The sequence below is a fragment of the Ranitomeya imitator genome, chromosome 2, assembly GCF_032444005.1.
Source record: "Ranitomeya imitator isolate aRanImi1 chromosome 2, aRanImi1.pri, whole genome shotgun sequence".
Classification (NCBI taxonomy): Eukaryota; Metazoa; Chordata; class Amphibia; order Anura; family Dendrobatidae; genus Ranitomeya; species Ranitomeya imitator.
This window is the reverse complement of record NC_091283.1, coordinates 249,164,438-249,186,033: the sequence shown is the minus strand read 5'-3', so window position 1 is coordinate 249,186,033 and position 21,596 is coordinate 249,164,438. Positions and strand designations below refer to the sequence as shown.

The 21,596-nt window shown below is 43.9% G+C and overlaps 1 protein-coding gene across 1 annotated transcript in view; it reads right to left on the bottom strand.

The window, feature by feature from the left end:
- LOC138666354 (oocyte zinc finger protein XlCOF8.4-like) overlaps window positions 1-21,596 on the bottom strand; it is a 137,088-nt gene that overhangs the window by 8,583 nt on the left and 106,909 nt on the right. The window contains exons 10-11 of the mRNA XM_069754582.1: window positions 20,601-20,672; window positions 20,265-20,504 (exon numbers count right to left, since the gene is read on the bottom strand). Coding sequence (XP_069610683.1) covers window positions 20,265-20,504; window positions 20,601-20,672 — 312 coding nt within the window. The remainder of the gene's footprint in view (window positions 1-20,264; window positions 20,505-20,600; window positions 20,673-21,596) is intronic.

Here is a 21,596-nt window from a genome sequence, read left to right as displayed (position 1 = left end):
AAATCACAGACAGGATCTTATTTTATATTACTAAAATATCTAACTTGCTCCTTCTGGCTTGATTTTCCTTCACATTTTTTTTTACTATTGTGTGTTGTCCCTTCACAATATCTTTTATATTATTTTGCATTTGTATTTTCATGATTTGTTTTCTCATATATCTCCATATCCAACTAATTGGTGTCTGGAAACAATTGCAATTATTCAAACCAGCTGTGCAATGGAATAAGAGAAGCTCTAAGATCTTATCCAGTCTTCAGTGAAGCATGCCACGATTAAGACGGATGTCGAAACGCGTAGGATAAACGCTATTCTATGTGCATGATGCTGGAAAGTGCTGTAATGGTTTACCTTATTATCATTCTTTTATATTTTTGGATAAATAAACATGTGACATTTTATTGAAGATAATTATTTCCCACTGGATCACTCGCTTTTTTTTCTTCTTGAACTGGTTACTCTGCCCTTTCCTTGCGGGAGTAGATGTGGAGGAGTCTAGATGCAGGTGAGCTGACTTTTCTATTTGCTTTAAATTCAATCTAACCACATCCAGGTTGTATAGGTGGAGGCTAAATGAATCCTTACTGACAGATCCAATTGTTAATACCTTAATTAAACAGGATACGAGTAGCTTTTTTGAGGACAATATTACAGGAATATCCTCCCCAGGAACAGCTTGGCTAGCACACAAGAAATATATGTCTGGTTCCCTAATCAAGCTAGTGGCTAACAAAAGGAAGAGAACAGACTTGAAAACAAACTTCTAAAACTCAAACTATCCAACCAACTTTCCACATCTTTGTAGCTAACCAAGCAAATACTGGACACTAAGCTACAATTAGAAGCCACGCTCACCATTGGACAGAGAGAGCCCTGACTTAGACCAAAGCTACATTTTATAGACAGGTCAACAAACCCAATAGAATGTTAGCACGTAAACTTAGAATGAGAGAATCACTTACCACCATAACCTCCATAAAAGACACTACAGGACAGATATCAGCACACCCGAATACTATCTACAGCACATTTCATGCCTATTATCAGAAACTATACTCCACTCCACAGCCACCCCCACCACAACTCCTACAATCCTTACAAGACCTGCCTCTCCCCCAAATTACAGAACCCACAGCCCAACAACTTCATCTTGATATCTCTGAAGAAGAAATAATCTCAGTAATTAAAAACCTAAAACAAGAAGGAAAGCACCCTGGACCCGATGGCCTTACGGCAATCTGCTATAAAAAATTCAGTGAGATACTTACGCCCCACATTAAGTGTTTTGTAATCCACTCTTAAATGGATCCCAGATGCCCCCTGAATTCTACGTGGCCCACGTGACTGTGATCCCCAAACCTAAAAGAAACCATCTACTATCAAAAAAATGACAGACTTATTTCACTATTAAACATAGACCTAAAAATATTCACATCAATCATTACTGATAGTCTTAATAAATTACTACACTCTCTTATCCACCATGATCAGGTTGGCTTCATACCCTCGAGACAAGCGCCAGATAATATCAGGATGAATCTAAATATCATTCACTCAGCAAACCACCACAAAAAGCCTCTCTTGTTGTTGGCCTTGGACATCGAAAAAGCTTCTAATACATTATCCTGGCCATAACTCTTTATAGTCATGTCCAAATTCGGCATCCATCCCAAACTCATCTCTTGTCTTCAGCTATTATATGACAGTCCTGCAGCTTATCTAAAGCTTCCGTCGACACATCCAATCCCCATAAATATACAACGAGGCACTAGACAGGGAAGTCCTTTATCACTGCCCTTTTTGTCCTAGCCATGGAACCCCTGGCGGAGGCCATAATGAGAAACCCCAGCATAACGGGCCATGACAGCTTAGGAGATCATTACAAAGTCAGTCTCTTTGCAGATGACCTCCTCTTGACCTTAACCAATCCTCATACCACCCTTCCCAATCTGTTCTCCCTCCTTCATGACTTTGAATTGATCTCAGGCCTTAAAATAAATATAGAAAAATCTGACGCATTATTCGTAAACACTCCAAAAGATGTGCAAACCAATATAAGCTCCCAATTTAAGTTCACAAGAAAGGAGCATTACCTGACCTACCTTGGGATTAACCTTACAACTAATAAGTCGACACTGTTCAAATGGAATTACACCCCACTTATACAGAACCTTCAGGCTGACAGCTAGGTGGTCCCCTTTGACACTATCCTGGCTTGGTAGACCACACGTAGTAAAAATGATATCATTACCTCGCTTTCTATACCTATTCCGATCCCTCCCGATTGCGGTACCAACAAAAACGTTCCTCAATATACATACTATGATTTCTAAGTTTGTGTGGCAAGGAAAGAGACCTAGAATCTCACAAAAAAATTATGTTTCACCACCAGAGATTGGGATGATTACCTTTGCCCAACTTCACACTAGATGTCATTCCAGCCAAAATAGCTCAACTAACACACACATGTACACATACTAGCAAACCTAGATGGTTCTCTTGGAGTCATTTCTCACAAAGCCATTCTCATTACCAGATCTCAAATGGACTACAGAAAAGCTTCCACATGGTTTGACCATCACAGCGCCTTTCACAGCCCACTCCCTAATACTCTGTAGGAAAGTAAGATTCAAATTTAAACTCCAGTTCAACCCTTCCCCGCTAATCTCATTATTTAACAACCCAATGTTTTGGCTTTTCCTTGAACCTCATCTCTTTTCATGATGGAAGCTAAAAGGGATCTTTATATTTAAACACCTTTGCTCTCCATTTATCACATTATCCCCCAACCAGAGAAGCCATGTGTGCAAACCAGATTCTTCACTTTGCTTAACAAATTTTTCCAAATGAGTCTTCTCTCAATGCTTCAAGCTTTGAACAAAAATGTCTAAATGACCCTCTGGGAAGGGGAACAATATCATTAGTCTATTCAACCATCAACCTCCACATGACAAGAAAAAACTAAAATATATGGTACAATGGGAGGAGCATTTGGGCTTCGCTATGTCTGTGGAGAGTTGGCAAAGTCAGTCTCCACATGACAAGAAAAAACTAAAATAAATGGTACAATGGGAGGAGCATTTGGGCTTCGCTATGTCTGTGGAGAGTTGGCAAAGTCAGTCTCCACATGACAAGAAAAAACTAAAATAAATGGTACAATGGGAGGAGCATTTTTGCTTCACTATGTCTGTGGAGAGTTGGCAGCGATGCTGCGATACGCTATCAAGAGGTATCCACCAGACGTCTCTTGTGGAAACTTCTCTAAAAATTCTCCACAGAACGTATCGTGTCCCAGCAAAACTTCATAGCATTTACCTAAATGTTTCAGACAAATGTTTCACAGGATGCAATTTTCACGCCACGTGTTGACGAAACGCGGTCGGGGTGGAGGAACATGGCATTGAATCCACACATTAGTAAGTATTTAGACAGAGTTTGATTTAGCCTTACAGACACTGTTTGCTTATCACGCAGTCACCTTTAGTGATTTATGGCAGTGACAGACGGTGCACTTTAGTAGGCTAGGATGGCTCCAGTGCATTCGTATGTAGCTCCGATGTCAGCCATTCAAGCTAGGACAATTTATGTGCCAGTCTTATTACATAGAGATTGGGATTGTGTGGTAGGCTCCTCTAATAGAATCATGTGTTGATCATTAGATTGGAATAGGAGATTTTCATATGTGGCTAAAGGATTCATTAGCCAGGTGTCTCTTACATCTGAAGTTTTGATTTGTATTCAATGTTGTATGTATTTTAGAAATTTGTAATAAAAACAATAATTCTAATTTATTTGGGAGAAATGTGCTTTTTCTGTTCACTTTCCCTAAGCCATGGGAATTTAGTGAGACGGACTGATTTGTGATATATGTGTTTGGCACAAGTTTTTTTGATGGATCATTGATTGATGTTATTAAATGTTTCAGAGGATGCAATTTACTAGGAGATATGAAACATATTTGGTGGACTTGCCCAATGGTATCAGACCAGTGGCATGAAGTGAAACTTCATGTTGAACGAACAAATGTTTGGTGGGACAATCCAATTAGACCCTGTTAGGGCTAGCGGAATGCACTGAGTAAATATAGATGTTTTATTGTAACAGATGCGTTCGCAGCCCGGGGTCCACCGTGCAGGAGAACCTGCTGCTAGCAAATGGCAGAACTATATGGCGGTATTAACTAACTCTGTTAATTCACAGAGTAGCCGTGAAATCAAAGCATTGCACCCTGTTAGACTTCACAGAGGCACAGGCTAACTACCCAACTGAGAGCAGTCAGTGGTCATGCATGCACACAAAACTCATCTTCGGAGGTGCCAGCATTCTAGGGGCTTATTTCAGCCAGGTCCCTGAATACATACACACACAATCTCCTCGCCGGAGGTGCCAGCATTCTAGGGGCTTATTTCAGCCAGGTCCCTGAACACAAACTTACATGACCACACTGGTGCAAAGCACATAACATAGAAAGATACTAGCACATGGCCGTGTGGCCATGTGAGCCTTAAATAGTTGCAGCACGTACAGGACCTTCCTAGAAGGACCAATGAGAGGCTGCCACAGAGCCTGAGCACCTACAGGACCTTCCTGAAGGACCAATGGCTTTAGCTGCAGTATCTGAACATGTGACCCTCGATCTCCACTGAGAGATTTTACTCTGGGCATGCTCAGAACGAGAAAAGCAGGACTTAGTCCCAGAAGCATCTGCTCGCCACTGCCCAGCACTGACATCAATGGCAGAAGCAGGAAAAGCAGCAGTAACTCTTTGTACAAAGTCAGACTGAGCGAGATGCTGGGACTGACGTCTCCGCTGAGCAGGTTCCACTGCGGCAGGAGAAGAATGGGAGACCGCAGCAAAGATGGCCCGAGATTCCCCCTGTGCAGAGGCGGGAACTCGACCCCTAACAGACCCCTCTGTAACTGTTACCAATCTGGGGTACCTTTTTCAGTGCCACCCCGTGTTTCCGGAGGTCCACTCTGCTTTGGCTGGAATCTGAATGAAGGACGCTGGCTGGAATTGCTTGGTTACATGGGTGCATATAAAAGATCACTGCTTCTCCACGTATTTCCAGTCTGACAACACTTTACTCACAGGACACAATATATCACACAGATACAGAGGGCAGGCCAATAGAAAAGCGGCAGGTCAGACATACATTACAATAGCCGCAGCTGGCCGGAGCCTGCAGATATTTACTGTGGGAATTACAAAGGTGGGGGGCGGACAAAAGGGGAATATCGTGTCCCCTCTGCCCAGGGGCGCAACCTGTGGGCTGATGCATTAGGGACATGCATCTCACATGGAACTTATTATACATACATATAACTGCACAACATATTCTGGGTGCTGAGTGGCTCCCCTTTTCAGCGATTCGATCGGCATATACAGTCTGATCCTTAACGGATCGGTTTGGGGATGACCGAAGTTTATGGGATTGGTACAAGTTCCGTTTTTCGACTTAGTCCATCGGAGTTACTGTTTTGTTTGCCGGGTCTGTAGTGGATGGTGAAGTCCAGAGGTTGTAGGGCTAAACGCCACCGCAGCAATCTGGCGTTGTCTCCGGAGACCCGATTAAGCCGAACTAGGGGATTATGGTCCGTTAGGAGGGAAAACTGTCGTCCATAAAAATATGGTTGCAACTTTTTGAGTGCCCATACTACTGCCAGGCACTCCTTCTCGATGGCCGCATAGCTTACTTCACAGGGCAGTAGCTTCCAACTCAGGTAAGCTACCGGGTGTTCTTGGCCGTCCGGCCCGACTTTGCTCAGTACTGCCCCCAATCCAAACATAGAAGCGTCTGTGTGAACAAGGAAACGTTTAGTTGGATTGGGTGTGGCCAATACAGGGGTATTGGTGAGGGCGTCCTTTAGTTGGCGGAAGGCTTCCTCACACTCTGGGGTCCAGGTTACCTGGCGGGGTTGGTTCTTACGGGTCATATCAGTGAGGGGCTTGGCTACGCTGCTGTAATTGGGAATTAATTTCCTGTAATACCCCGCTGTCCCTAGAAACGCCATGACCTGGGTTTTAGGGGTGGGCCATTTGGCTATGGTCTCAATCTTGGCTGGTTCTGGTCGCTGTTTCCCACTTCCACCCAATGCCCTAAATAATGAACCTCTGCTTTGCCCACGTGACACTTGTTTGGGTTCAGGGTGATTCCGGCCTGGTAGATCCTGTCCAATACTCTCTCTAGGTGATTTAGATGCTCTTCCCATGTCGCACTGCAGATGGTGATGTCGTCCAGGTAGGCACAAGCATAGTCCTGGAGACCATCCAGAAGCCGCTCAGCCAGCCTCTGGAAGGTCGCCGGGGCATTCTTCATCCCAAATGGTATAACTCGAAACTGGAATAAGCCGAACGGGGTGACAAATGCCGACTTGGGAATAGCATCAGGACTATGGGGAATCTGCCAGTAGCCTTTGCATAGATCGATGGTGGTCAAATACTTTGCCCCCGCTAGCCTGTCTAACAACTCAGCCACACGCGGCATGGGATATGCATCCGTCACTGTTTTCTCATTGAGCTATCGATAGTCTACACTAAAACCATGTAGTCCCATCCTTTTCTGGGCACTAACACTACGGGGGATGCCCAGGTACTATCTGACTCTTCAATGACCCCTAAACGCAACATCTCTTGTATCTGGTCCACTCGGCCATCTTTTCCTTCAGATCAGTACGCACATCAGCCATCACCTCTCGCATGATCTCTACTGCAGGGTTTGGGCCATAGAACGCCAGTCTTTTCTTTACCTCACTCTGGAATTCAGTCTCCTCCACGTTCACATTGGGGGGCGCTGCACTGTTGTGTTCCATGATGGCTGCTATCAACTCCGCTTTGTTTTGTTGCTGGCGATCAACCCTCGGGCTTCCACCAGATCTTTTAATGTAGTCCTCTTTAACTTCTGGTAGTTGTTTTCCATTCATTCCTTTCCTCCTATAGAAGGGATATCATATCCCACTTCTGACACCAGTGTAACGGGGTCTACCAATCTGGGGTACCTTTTTCAGTACCACCCCGTGTTTCCGGAGGTCCACTCTGCTTTGGCTGGAGTCTGAATGAAGGACACTGGCTGGAATTGCTTGGTTACATGGGCGCATATAAAAGATCACTGCTTCTCCACGTATTTCCAGTCTGACAACACTTTACTCACAGGACACAGAAGATATCACACAGATACAGAGGGCAGGCCAATAGAAAAGCGGCAGGTCAGACATACAATAGCCGCAGGTGGCCTGAGCCTGACGATATTTACTGTGGGAATTACAAAGGTGGGGGCGGACAAAAGGAGAATATCGTGTCCCCTCTGCCCAGGGGCGCAGCCTGCGGGCTGATGCATTAGGGACATGCATCTCACATGGAACCTATTATCCATACATATAACTGCACAACATATTCTGGGTGCTGAGTGGTTCCGTAACAGATAACACCCTCTATCTTTCTCCTGGGGGCAAAACCTTCGGGATTCACTAATAACTTACACAGATTGGTAAATTTTCTATATATGGCCACCAAAATCCAGATAGCGGCGAAGTGGAAGTTCCCTTTACACTCTATATCTCTGGTAAGAGAGAGGATGAATGCTATCATGCTATATGAGCATATTGAAGCCATCAGAGCTGACGTGGTACTCCTTTAAGATATGGAACCCGTGGATAGATCTACATTCGATCATGCAACTAAATCAGGCCTTGCGTTTGTCACCCTGATGAGACGGGGCCTGAAGGACTTGGGAAAGATGTCCAAACATAGTATTAGGGGTTTAATCACATGTCTATGCTTAAGCAGATCTTATTATAAATTATATTCTTTCTTTCTCTACCTTAAATTAACACCCCCTGTATGACTTAATCTTAATCTGAAATTCTGACTATTTTTTGTTTTTGCCATTGTGTGCGATAGTTGACAATAAGCTGGTGTAAAACACACTGGGGATTACCTGTTTGTCTTCCTTTTCCACTGTCGCCCCCCTATCTTTGTCTTGTCTCCCCTATGTAAAAGTTTGTATTTGTTCATTATTACTGAAATTTACACCTCTCCTACGTGGGAGAACCTACCCAAACTGTTGTATACTTTCTAAATAAAACTTACTGAAAGTAAAATGCAATAACGGTGTCACGAATCACAGGGAGGATATCTTTATCATCCCCACCGCTCTCACTAATATGTCATGAACTGGGGTTGTTTGGTTGCCCAGTTCTTTTATGAAGGGGATTCATCTATATCCCACTTCCCAGTTCCGGTTTGGAACTTGCAGCTCTCCGGCGCCCCCTCTTTTCGCAGAGGGACTGAAGCATACTGAAAGCTCCTAGCCATCCTAGCTCAGGGATGCCACCCCGTATAACGATCACGGAACTACAAATCTTCCGGGCATCAGATGGGCGTTAATTTGAGCCCAAAAACAACATGGTTACGAGCCCCTGTAAAGCAGCAATCCGTTTCTCCGTTTCTGCTAGGTGCTGCGCCTAGAAAACGCACTGTGTGATGGCCCGGCCGATGCGGAGGCCAAAAATATATTTGTCCTGCTTCTAGACCTAAGCTGCGTGATTATATTCGTTTAAGAGAACAAAGGGGAGGCCTTCTTTGGCCACGTGCTTTTTGCAGGCAGCTGAGTAGGACTGCTCACACCACACTGGTTTCACATTACAGCTGCATGCAGGGGGGAGGGAGTTGCCTGCATGCCAAGAGAGAAGAGCCTTCTAGGCAATGTGAAGGGGGGGGGGTGTCAGAGAGCTCACCTCTAAAAAATACTCAGAACGTGGCATTTTTACATTATCATGACAAACGAGATGAAAAGATCGTATCTGCACCAAAATGGTATTCATTAAAAACGTCAGCTTGGCACGCAAAAATAAGCCTTCTCCCAACCCAAGATCATGAAAAATGGAGATGCGACGGGTATCGGAAAATGGCGCAATTCTTTTATACTTTACCTAATAAAGGGGAGTTATTTTTACTGATAAATGTTTGTTTTGGGTAATTTATTTTCTGTTGGTATTTGGTTTGTCCTATAAAACTCCCATATAATATTCCATCCTTGAACGCTCATCATGTTTTTGTACAATTTGTCAATAATATATATAAGTTCTCCCCATCTGAGTTATTTTTGAAGGTCAACAAAATACGATTTTCCTGTAATTCATTTCTCACACTCTAGGTATAATAATGGCTTTTTCCTGTGTGGGATTTTTGATGTTTACAAAGGTTGACAACTAGTTGGACAAGCCTTTCTCATTCCTGCTAAAATAAAAACACTTATACAAACCTCCCATGGTGGCACCGTTTCAGTGATGTTGGCACTTGCGTTCTTGGGGCTCTTTTGAGGTTTTTACGTCATGTGAGCCCTGTGCCCATTCAGCGCTAACGTCACTGTCCCCACCTTCGGACAAATCAAGCATCACGAGGGAGAGAGCAGCAGCGGCCCTGGCTTCCTGTTTGTAATGTGCTGTAGAAGTGCAGTAAAGTGCAACCTCCACCAGGGGGTGCTGGTGAGGGAAGAGAGGTTGCATACACAGCATTGCAACATTGAGCAGTAGCACATGTGCCACAGGTAACAAAAGTGTAGTCAGACAAGCCAAATCCAAAACTGTCAGGAGCCAAAGTACCAAAGATAACAGCAAACACGTAGTCAGGGACAATCAAGAAGTCAGAGCCTACCGGGAACGTGGTACCCAAAACATGAGACGTAAGATGAAGTCGGGGTACAAGCCAGAGTCGAAGCCAGTTGGGGAGCATGGTATCAGAGACGGAAAACGAAGACAGAAGTCCATACATCAGGTCAAGTCATACACGAGTACAAGCAGTCAGAGGCACAAGGATCACTAATACAGGTCAGGGGCCCAAGCCAGTTAGTATGAACTATATCTGACACTGGCCTGCAGAGAACTGAAATAGCCCAGCCAGCTTGAAAATGAGGCAGAGGGGATTAAGTCCCGCATGACCAGTCCAGAGACAAGACAGCTGAAAGCAAACTCAGGACTGGATCATGACACTGTTAATGTTCAATTCGTCCGAAGGAAGGAACAGTGAAGCTGCCACTGATAGGGTGCAGGGCTTGTGTGATGTAACAACCTCCCATTAGCCCTGGGACAGTGACCCTTCGACACCACTGAAGTGGAGGCAGCAAGCTAGAGTAGTATGAGTGTTTTTATTCTAATGAGGTCAGACATGAGGAATGAGTACACTGAGAAAAAAAAGATATACAGTACAAACCAAAAGTTTGAACACATTTTCTCATTCAAAGATTTTTCTGTATTTTCATGATTATGAAAATTATACATTCACACTGAAGGCATCAAAACTATGAATTAACACATGTGGAATTATATACTTAACAAAAACGTGTGAAACAACTGAAATTATGTCTTATATTTTAGGCTCTTCAAAGTAGCCACCTTTTGCTTTGATTACTGCTTTGCACACTCTTGGCATTCTCTTGATAAGCTTCAAGAGGTAGTCACCGGAAATGGTCTTCCAACAATCTTGAAGGAGTTCCCAGAGATGCTTAGCACTTGTTGGCCCTTTTGCCTTCACTCTGCGGTCCAGCTCACCCCAAACCATCTCGATTGGGTTCAGGTCTGGTGACTGTGGAGGCCAGGTCATCTGGCGTAGCACCCAATCACTCTCCTTCTTGGTCAAATAGCCCTTACACAGCCTGGAGGTGTGTTTGGGGTCATTGTGCTGTTGAAAAATAAATGATGGTCGAACTAAACACAAACCGGATGGAATAGCATGCCGCTGCAAGATGCTATGGTAGCCATGCTGGTTCAGTATGCCTTCAATTTTGAATAAATCCCCAACAGTGTCACCAGCAAAGCCCCCCACACCATCACACCTCCTCCTCCATGCTTCACGATGGGAACCAGGCATGTAGAGTCCATCCGTTCACCTTTTCTGCGTTGCACAAAGACATGGTCGTTGGAACCAAAGATCTCAAATTTGGACTCATCAGACAAAAGCACAGATTTCCACTGGTCTAATGTCCATTCTTTTTGTTCTTTAGCCCAAACAATTCTCTTCTGCTTGTTGTCTGTCCTTAGCAGTGGTTTCCTAGCAGCTATTTTACCATAAAGGCCTGCTGCACAAAGTCTCCTCTTAACAGTTGTTGTAGAGATGTGTCTACTGCTAGAACTCTGTGTGGCATTGACCTGGTCTCTAATCTGAGCTGCTGTTAACCTGCGATTTCTGAGGCTGGTGACTCGGATAAACTTATCCTCAGAAGCAGAGGTGACTCTTGGTCTTCCTTTCCTGGGGTGGTCCTCATGTGAGCCAGTTTCTTTGTAGTGCTAGATGGTTTTTGCTACTGCACTTGGGGACACTTTCAAAGTTTTCCCAATTTTTCGTACTGACTGACCTTCATTTCTTAAAGTAATGATAGCCACTCGTTTTTCTTTACTTAGCTGCTTTTTTCTTGCCATAATAGAAATTCAAATTTATTTTTCAATATGACAATGACCCCAAACACACCTCCAGGCTGTGTAAGGGCTATTTGACCAAGAAAGAGAGTGATGGGGTGCTATGCCAGATAACCCGGCCTCCACAGTCACCAGACCTGAACCCAATCGAGATGGTTTGGGGTGAGCTGGACCGCAGAGTGAAGGCAAAAGGGCCAACAAGTGCTAAGCATCTCTGGGAACTCCTTCAAGATTGTTTGAAGACCATTTCTGGTGACTACCTCTTGAACCTCATCAAGAGAATGCCAAGAGTGTGCAAAGCAGTAATCAAAGCAAAAGGTGGCTACTTTGAAGAACCTAGAATACAAGAAATATTTTCAGTTGTTTCACACTTTTTTGTTAAGTATATAATTCCACATGTGTTAATTCATAGTTTTGATGCCTTCAGTGTGAATGTACAATTTTCATAGTCATGAAAATACAGAAAAATCTTTAAATGAGTTGTGTCCAAACTTTTGGTCTGTACTGTATATAAAGCATTTTTGGGACTATAAGACACACCTAGGTTTTAGAGGAGGAAATTAGGAAAAAAAATTGAAGCAAAAAAATGCATAGTAAATTCAATACTTAACATCTCCTATCCGGGTATATAGGGTCCCCTCACCCTATCCTGGTATATATGGTCCCCTCACCCTATCCTGGTATATATGGTCCCCTCACCCCCATCCTGATACACATGGCCCCCTTATGCCTAACCTGGTATGCATGGCTCCCTCACCCCCATCCTGATACACAAGGCCCCCTTATACCTACCCTGGTATGCATGGATCCCTCATCCCTATCCTGGCAGGAATGATCGCCCTCATCCCTATATTAGTATGCATGGTGTGCAGGGCCCCCCATCTTGTCCTGGTATACAGGGACCCCATCATGTCCTGGTATGCAGGGCACATCCGTATTCTGGTATGATTGCCCCCCATCCCAGTATGCAGTAACCCCATCGTGTTGTAGTATGCATGGCCCCCATCCTTATCCTGGTATGCAGGGCCCCCATCTCGTCCTTGTATTCAGGGCCCCATCTCGTCCCAGTATGCAGGGCCCCATCCCTATTCTGGTATGATTGGCCCCCATCTTGGTCCTGGTATGCATGGCCCAATCCTTATAATTGGCCCCCACTTTCATCCTGGTATGGATGGCCCCTTCAGAAACCATTAAAAAAAACCATTACACTTACCTACTCGGCACTCCGTTGCAGCTTCCTGCTCCAATGCCAGCAACTTTATACTTGTAAGCAGCACATGGCAGGGACATCACAAGCAGAGCACAGCTGCCGGAGTACTCGCCGGGACTGTGCGCACAGAGAGCGGTGAGTATTCATTGCCCTCCAGTAGTGCGCAGTGTCAGCCACTGGCTTCCTGCTGCTGCTGGAGGTTACGTGTGCCGCTACTTAAGAGAAATGAATATTCATTGGATTCATTCATCAGGAGACTATTTAATATAGAACTACTGTATATTCAAATCGCGTATCATGTTATCCGAAACAGTCAGAAAACCAGCCACATATTAGCAGACTCCAGACCTCAAACTATATACTTCGTAAGTTTATACACCACTCCAGTGTCAGGAACAGATAGTATGTGACAATACAGTATATATCGCTCAGGGAACAGTTAACTTTCAGAGATAATCTCCATATTCATGCTAAATAATGGCACAGATCTTCCAGACATTATGATTGCACACATCCCTAGTCTTTATAACGATATTGCATTCCTTGACAGACCGCAGCATGGCCATTAGTTAGAAGCTGCTATTGATCTCTGGAGCAGGTAAGTTCTCCCTGAGTGGTACATATTGGGCCGTCTGAAAACGGAGTTTAGTCTAGGACAATTTGTCTGCACTACTAATTAACAGCTGTTACAATACCAAACTAGGGCAGTCCCTATAGGAGGAAAACACAAGAATTATACTGTATTTTCACATACTATCTAATCCTGACACTGGAGTGGCTTATAAACTTACGAAGTATATGGTTTGAGGTCTGGGATCTGCCAATATGTGGCTGGTTTTCTGACTGTTTCGGATAACATGATACCGGATTTTAGTTTTTTTTTTGTCTAGTCTCGCTTGAATATAGGTCAATATTAAATAGTCTCCTGATGAGTCGCCTTTGGTGAGGACGATGAAACCGATAGAAATTAAAGGCATGGAGAGTGAGTGTGTACATGCCACCTCACCCTATATACTGAACTGTGGGGTACATGATTTTTCTATTAGTCACCTACTGACTAATCTTCAGGGGGTAAATTAAGGGTATAGTTTTACATTTGGAATTAATAAAGTTTAGTTTTATCCTTTTTGTCAGCAAACATGAGGAATGACAAGAGACAACGCATTTAAGAAGATCCAATTTTAGTTAAAACTATTCCAACACTATGAACATAAAAAAGGCTTCTCCCCTATATGACATCTCTGATGTTTATTAACAGTTGATTTCCCACATTTCATATTTCCCACATTAAGAAAATGAAAAAGGCTTCTCCTCTGTGTGACTGCACTGATGTCTAAGGCTGGTTTCACACTTGCGTTTTTGTCTGCAGCGTTTTTTACCAAAAAAACGCATGCGTTTTTTTCCCTATATTTAACATTGAAAACGCATGCGTTTTTAGGTGTACGCGTTTGCACGCGTTTGTGAACGCATGCGTTTTTTTACTGCATGCGTTCATTTTCTAAAATGCAACTTGTAGTATTTTTGAGGGGCCTTTTTTTGACCAAAAAAAAACGCATGCGTTTACAAGCGTTTTTTTTGGGACAAAAAATGCATTGGAGTCAATGGGGACGCATGCGTTTTTTTGGACATGCGTTTGCATGCGTTTTTTTGACGCATGCGTTTTTTTGGAAAAGATTGAATTGACTGTAGATAAGGTTGTCTAGACACAGATAAGCCTCCCCCATAGCAGCAGGGTTATAAAAGGAAGGTTGGGGGAAGTTTGTGGTCACTTCTCATCAGACTCCAAAGAAGACAGCACCCTGCCCGGACGCATTGTTGGACAAGACACAGAGCAATGTGAGTATATCCTAGCCAATGCATTCATTTTCAATTTTTTGGATCTACATGTCCTAATTTCTTCTATTTTTTTCTTTCAACACTCATCAGAATGTCTTCTCCGGATTCTTCGTCTGATGAGGAGTTCCAGCCACGTCAATCAGAAGTGGATCACGTGAGCGAGGTAAGTTTTTTGTCCGTCAGCTTGGTAAGTATTGACTGACACATCGACACATGAGGCAATTTGATTTTTTTTATTTTATAGAGCACTTCAACTGAGGGACAGAGAGGTACTGAGCAGCGGAGTCAAGGTCCAGGGGGAAGACGGCAGCGGGTATGTATACCAGGCAGACTGTCCTTATTGTAATATTCTTTTAACTTCCTTTCTGTACCCTTGTTTTTCTTTACATTTTTCTTGTCTCATCCTTTTCTGAAAGTTGTCTTTCATATTCCTGCCCTTTCTCATCTTCGTGTCTTTTTTTTTTCCCAATGTGGTTGAGCAAACTTAAATGATTTTCTTTTAATTTTAGGTTTCACAACGGGACGACGACCAGATTGATAATGACCTGCTGATCACTCTGGTCCAGGAGCAAGTCCCGTTGTGGGACAGCCGGGATCCACAGCACGCCGTCAATAGTGTTCTCCGTCGTTTGTGGAGTGAGGTGGCCCAAGCGTTGTGGGATGGCTGGGAGAATTCCCCGCCACGGGTCCGTAATGCATTTAGAAAGTATTGCACGGTAGTGTGAAGCAAGAGACCTTGGCCCTGCTCTCTTGACTGTGTGTGATGAAAGAAACTTTTCGTAGTTTCTGTCATCACACACAGTCACGAGAGCACGGCCAAAAGTCCTTTTTCTGACCATTATATTTTATTGTTATTTCACAGTGGACAAAGTAAGAACACGTTGGCGTTCCATGAAGGACCGCTTCAACAAGGACCTGCGTGCAGAGAAGAGTGCAGCTAGTGGTTCCGGAGCAAGGCACCGGCTCTACAAATATCACCGTGTGCTGGCCTTCCTGAGACCGGTCCTTCTCATGAGAACGTAAGTATTTCTCACATGCCTCCGGTTGTATTGCATTGAGATGATCTGTCATTTTTAATTCCACAGGATGTACCGTCTTGTTATAGTTTGGTATTAATTTTCTGTTTTCTTTTTTCACAGCACACACTGCACGACTGTCGCCACAGGTTCTGGAGCGGTCCTTCAGCCGGCAGCCACGGACCCGTCCCAGCCATCCAGCAGCGCAGCACCAGGTGGGTCTTCCACACTCACTGGAGACCAGGGAGCTGGCCCATCAGGTCTTCCCCTTTCGCAGTCCTCTTTCGCTGCACCCATTTTTGCGGGCTCATTCCGGCAGCGACAGAGGGCTTCGGATAGGTCCCTCATGCCCGAGTTTTTGCACTTGAGCTCGGTTTTACACGAAGCTATCAAGGCTTTAGGTGACAGAATGGATGTGTCCCATAACCTCTTAGAGTGCCGCATCCAGGATGTCGCCAAAAGCGTTGATCAAGTGAAAGCCGACCTCCAGAAGCCAGCCCATCATTTTTTTTATCAAATCCAACAGGGCATGTCGGAACACCTTAGCCCTGATCTCCAGCTGAGTGTGATGCAGGCCTGCAATGTTGCTTTTGTGCAGGCTATGCAGCAGAGTCAGAGTCGTAATGTGGCGGCATATCCAACTGTGCCGTCACTGTCACAAGTAAACACCATTCCTACCTCTGCTGCATACCACTGCACGGCCACCTCTATTCCCTCTACAGGTGTACTCCACTACAGCGCCAACACGATGACGAGTGCTGTTGGACATCCCACCGCCACCACCGTGACAACCGCTGCTCCGGCTTGGACCTCCTCCGCTGACACCACGATGACGCAGGACCCTGGCGTGGCTTATCGGCCCGGCCCCCTCCCGATGCAGCAGGACCCATCCATGCAATATCGGACCGGCCCACCCCCGATGCAGCAGGACCGAGGCCTGGCATATCGGACCGGACCCACCCCGATGCAGCAGGACCGAGACGTTGCTTTCCGGGCAGGACACCCCCCCATGCAGCAGGACCCAGGCCAGGCGTATAGGATGGCCCACCCCCCCATGCAGCAGGACCCAGGCATGGCGTTTCGCACCGGGCCCCCCATGATGCAGCACGACCAAGCCATACCTTTCCGGGCAGGACCCACCCCGATGCAACAGGACCCATCCATGGCTTTATGTTCCCCCCACCAGCAATGCAGCAGGACACTGGTATGGGATTTGTTTCCCCCCCCCAACGATGCACCAGGACCCTGGGAGGGTTTTATGTTCCCCCCCCAACGAGGCACCAGGATCCTGGGAGGGTTTTTGTTTCCCCACCCCCAACGAGGCACCAGGACCCAGGCGGGACTTTATCTTTCCCCCCCACTACAATGGTATTGGACTCAGACATTGCCGAGCGCTCCACAATGGAGACTGACTGTGTAATTGTGGAGCCGGGTCCTGACGTGTCTCCCGCCCCCACATTACAACCTAGCCCAAGAAGACTTCCCCCAACCCGGAAAACCCAACGGAAAACTGGCAAAACGCATAAAAAACAAAAAACTTTGATTATTCCTCCCCCATCACCTACCGATGTGTCTCAACCTTCCAGTGTGTCTCAAGCCCCTCATGTTTTAAGCCCCATCCCCGAACTTCCAGACCCTTCAAGTTTTCTTGCCCATTCTCCTGCACCTCTGCCTCCTCCACCGTCAGCCAGGCTTCAGTTCTGAATACCCCCCAGTTACGTCACTCAACCCCAAGCCGGCGTGGTACAACCCGCCGCGGTACAAAAAAATAAATTTGGTTGTGTTTCCTCAATAAAAAAAAAGTTTATTTGCAACAATTATGTTTGGTTTATTGTGTGTTTCACCGCTCTCAATACACATCAATAAACTTCGTCACACACTTATTCTTTTGGCCTAAACATATCTCCAGTAGTATAAAATACCAGACAACATCTATATGTGTTTCTTTAGTATACAGATATGAGTTGGCCAAAAAAAATAGTAGTTATTTCCATACTCTTATTTTTAATTTTTAACTTGTGTAGTGTCACTGTACAAAGAGAAAATGGTGGAAATCAAGTTCAGAACTCAACTGAACCGGTCAGATGTCAAAATAGACACCTGACCTATTTAGTTGATTACTGACTTGAATATTCACCATATTCTATATAGCACATTATGTGACAATGTTTGACAAACTGATGGGACAATGGTTGTCACACGCTACATATCTATGCTCACCAGGCCAGGTGTAAGAAATTGTGAATTCATGATCATGTATATGTTTATCATGAATTCATTATTTCTTACACTTGACTTGACGGGTATAGAGAGCGTGCCAGTCTTGACGCAATGACGTCAAGAAGATTACCAATAAATAAATTAAAATCTGGTTACATTATTATAAGTATGCGGCCCGTGTTGATATCATTCTTTGTAAACCAAAATAGGGAGTGCAACAGAGGTCAATTATGATTAAAAAAAAAAAAATTATTACCTCATCAACTATCACCCACTCCTGGTTTTGGATTACAAATTATGATATACATATCTACTGCCCATCTTTGGTCAACCTTTGTTTGAGGAAAAAGACAGGAGACCTGGTGAACACAAAAAAGTTTATTAATTAGAAAAATTTGTATCAGTATTTAAGAATTGGTAAACATTAACATACAACAGGACATTTAAACAACATTGTCCTGCCATGAAACCCGTCCAATATCGGACACAAGATAGGCCGCAAATTGGTCCCGCATAAGACCAACGGCTGCAGTTGACCGCATCGGGTGATGCTGAAAATCTGGCAATGGGTGTGAAACTGGTTCATCAAGTTCAATGTGTGGTCGCTCCTTAGCCATTATATAATTGTGTAGAACCACACAGGCTTTGACCACCTCGTCCACTGTTTCCACTTTTAGATTGATGGCTGTAGCAAGAATGCGCCATTTAGCAACCAGAATGCCAAAGCTGCACTCTACGGTTCTTCTGGCCCTGGTCAGTCTGTAGTTGAATATTCTTCGAGTGTGGTCCAAGTCCCTACTAGAATAGGGCTTCAGGAGATTTTCACACATCTGGAAGGCCTCATCCCCAACCATAACAAATGGCAGCGGTGGGCCTTGAGTGTTGGGGAGAGGCTGTGGAGGGGGGAAATTAAAATTGTTGCTATATACCCGACGGCCCATATCCGAGCTCTTGAAGGTCTGGGAATCATTGCCACGGCCAAAAGCTCCAATGTTCACGGCGATGAAGCGACACTCCGCATCCGCTATTGCCATGAGCACTACCGAAAAATATTTTTTATAATTAAAAAACTCAGATCCGGTTCTGGCAGGTTTGACAATGCGGATGTGCTTCCCATCCACCGCCCCTAAACAGTTTGGAAAATCACACACGTTCAAAAATGTTTTTGATATTTCCCACCACATGTCCACGGTGGGTACGGGTATAAACTCCTCACGGAGTACATTCCATAATGCACGACAAGTGTCCACAACAATTCCGGAGAGGGTTGAGATTCCAAGGCAGTATTGGAAGTGCAGGGAAGATAAACTCTCTCCTGTGGCAAGAAATCTAGAAGAAAAAGAAACAAAAAAAAAATTTAAGATCGGCTCTTAATGGTTTGTTTAAAAAAAAAAAAACACACATAGAAAACATGTCATAACAAAAAAATTGCACGGTCATTGGTTTAGTTTTGGAACGTACCGTAATGTCACTAACAGACGTTCCTCAGGTGGAATTGCTCTACGGAGCCGTGTGTCCTGTCGCCTAATGAATACTTCGACACGAGCCAGTAAATCCCGGAAAGAATCTTGAGACATTCTGGTATAATCCTGGAATTTCTCTGGGTTGGCATTCAGCTCCGCATAGAGCGTGTGATATGCTCCACGGGTTTCACGCACTTCAATGATGGGGTGCCTCCAAAACCGCCGACGCTGTCTCCTTCTCCATCTTTGGCGGTTTCGGTCTTGCTCCCAAGCAAAAACACAGGCAAGGAAAATCTTGAAGCTGAACTCCAGTTTGAAATAACAGCTCTCCATTGAAAGATCCATCATGACACCGGAAACAGTAGCAAGCTGTGAACATTTCGGTACCCCTAGGGTCAATATATTGAGAGAAAATCACATACGCCCTCTCTATTCCCATTGGTTGTGTTACTGGTGACCTTTTTTTTTGTTTTTTGTTTTTTTTAAATTGCTCAAAAAAACGCAAACGCATACAAAAACACATGTAAACGCGTGTGAACGCTGCGTTTTTTTTTTTTTTTTTTTAAAATGCATGCGTTCAAAAACGCAAGTGTGAAACCAGCCTAACAAGATGCCATTTCCATTTAAAACATTTCCCACATTCTGAACATGAAAAAGGCTTCTCCTCTTTGTGAGTTCTATGGTGCCTAACCAAATATGATTTTTGGATAAAACATTTCCCACATTCTGAACATGAAAAAGGCTTCTCTCCTGAGTTATTTGGTGACTAACAAGATTCGCTTTATGGTTAAAACATTTTCCACATTCTAAACAGGAAAAAGGCTTCTCCCCTGTGTGAATTCTCTGGTGAGTAACAAGCAGTGATTTACGTGCAAAACATTTCCCACATTCTGAACAGGAAAAAGGCTTCTCCCCTGTGTGAGTTCTCTGGTGTTAAACAAAATCTGATTTCTGGTTAAAACATTTCCCACATTTAGAACAGGAAAAAGGCTTCTCCCCTGTGTGAATACTATGGTGCCTAACCAAATCTGATTTCTGGTTAAAACATTTCCCACATTCTGAACATGAAAAAGGCTTCTCCCCTGTGTGAGTACTATGGTGCCTAACCAAATATGATTTCTGGTTAAAACATTTCCCACATTCTGAACATGAAAAAGGCTTCTCTCCTGAGTGAGTTATTTGGTGACTAACAAGATTCGCTTTATGGTTAAAACATTTTCCACATTCTGAACAGGAAAAAGGCTTCACCCCTGTGAGAGTTCTTTGGTGACTTACAAAACGTGATTTCTGGTTAAAACATTTCCCACATTCTGAACAGGAAAACGACTTCTCCCCTGTGTGAATTCTCTGGTGTGTAACAAAATATGATTTCTGCTTAAAACATTTCCCACATTCTGAACATGAAAAAAGCTTCTCCCCTGTGTGAGTACTATGGTGCCTAACCAGATATGATTTCTGGTTAAAACATTTCCCACATTCAGAACAGGAAAAAGGCTTCTCCCCTGTGTGAGTTCTCTGGTGTATAACAAATTCTGATTTCTGGTTAAAACATTTCCCACATTCTGAACAGGAAAAAGGCTTCTCCCCTGTGTGAATACTATGGTGCCTAACCAAATCTGATTTCTGGTTAAAACATTTCCCACATTCTGAACAGGAAAAAGGTTTCTCCCCTGTGTGAGTTCTCTGGTGTGTAACAAAATATGATTTCTGTTTAAAACATTTCCCACATTCTGAACATGAAAAAGGCTTCTCCCCTGTGTGAGTGCTATGATGCCTAACCAAATCTGATTTCTTTTTTAAACATTTCCCACATTCTGAACATGAAAATGAGTTCTTTGCTTTAGGAGCAGTTTGTTTTTTAAAGCCTCTTTTGTGATTTTGATTTTCCTTAGTAGTCAGTAGTGAATCAGAAGATGGGACCTGTTGCATGGGATCAGATGATAGATCTTTGCTGTGAATGGATGATGATGTATCTGGAGTAATGGCATTCACTTCTGTTGTATTTTGTAGGATCTCAAGATCATCAGATTTAAAAATTGAAGATGTCAGCTGTCCCTCTGATCTCCTGGCACAGTCATCTGCTAAGATAAGAAACAATTTGTTTTAATAAAATATCCGTGAGTTTTATATTTTTTAACATTTCTACTTAAACTTAAAACTTTAATTATTTACCAAGACAATGACAGTTCACAGTCTAATAGAAGACCTTGTTGGATGAGCCAGTAGTGTGTGGTGTTCAACTGTTTGTTCATTCTGCCTCACAAATATTGAATAAAAAGAAACCAATCAATGTTATGTAGGCGAAAATAATACCAATTCTCATCTCACAAAAAACATGTCCCCACTCAGGTCCATCATCTGTCAACGGAAAAAAACGGATTGCTTACTGGTAATGCTCTTTTATAGAGCCACGACAGCACCCACTGAGAGAGGGGATCT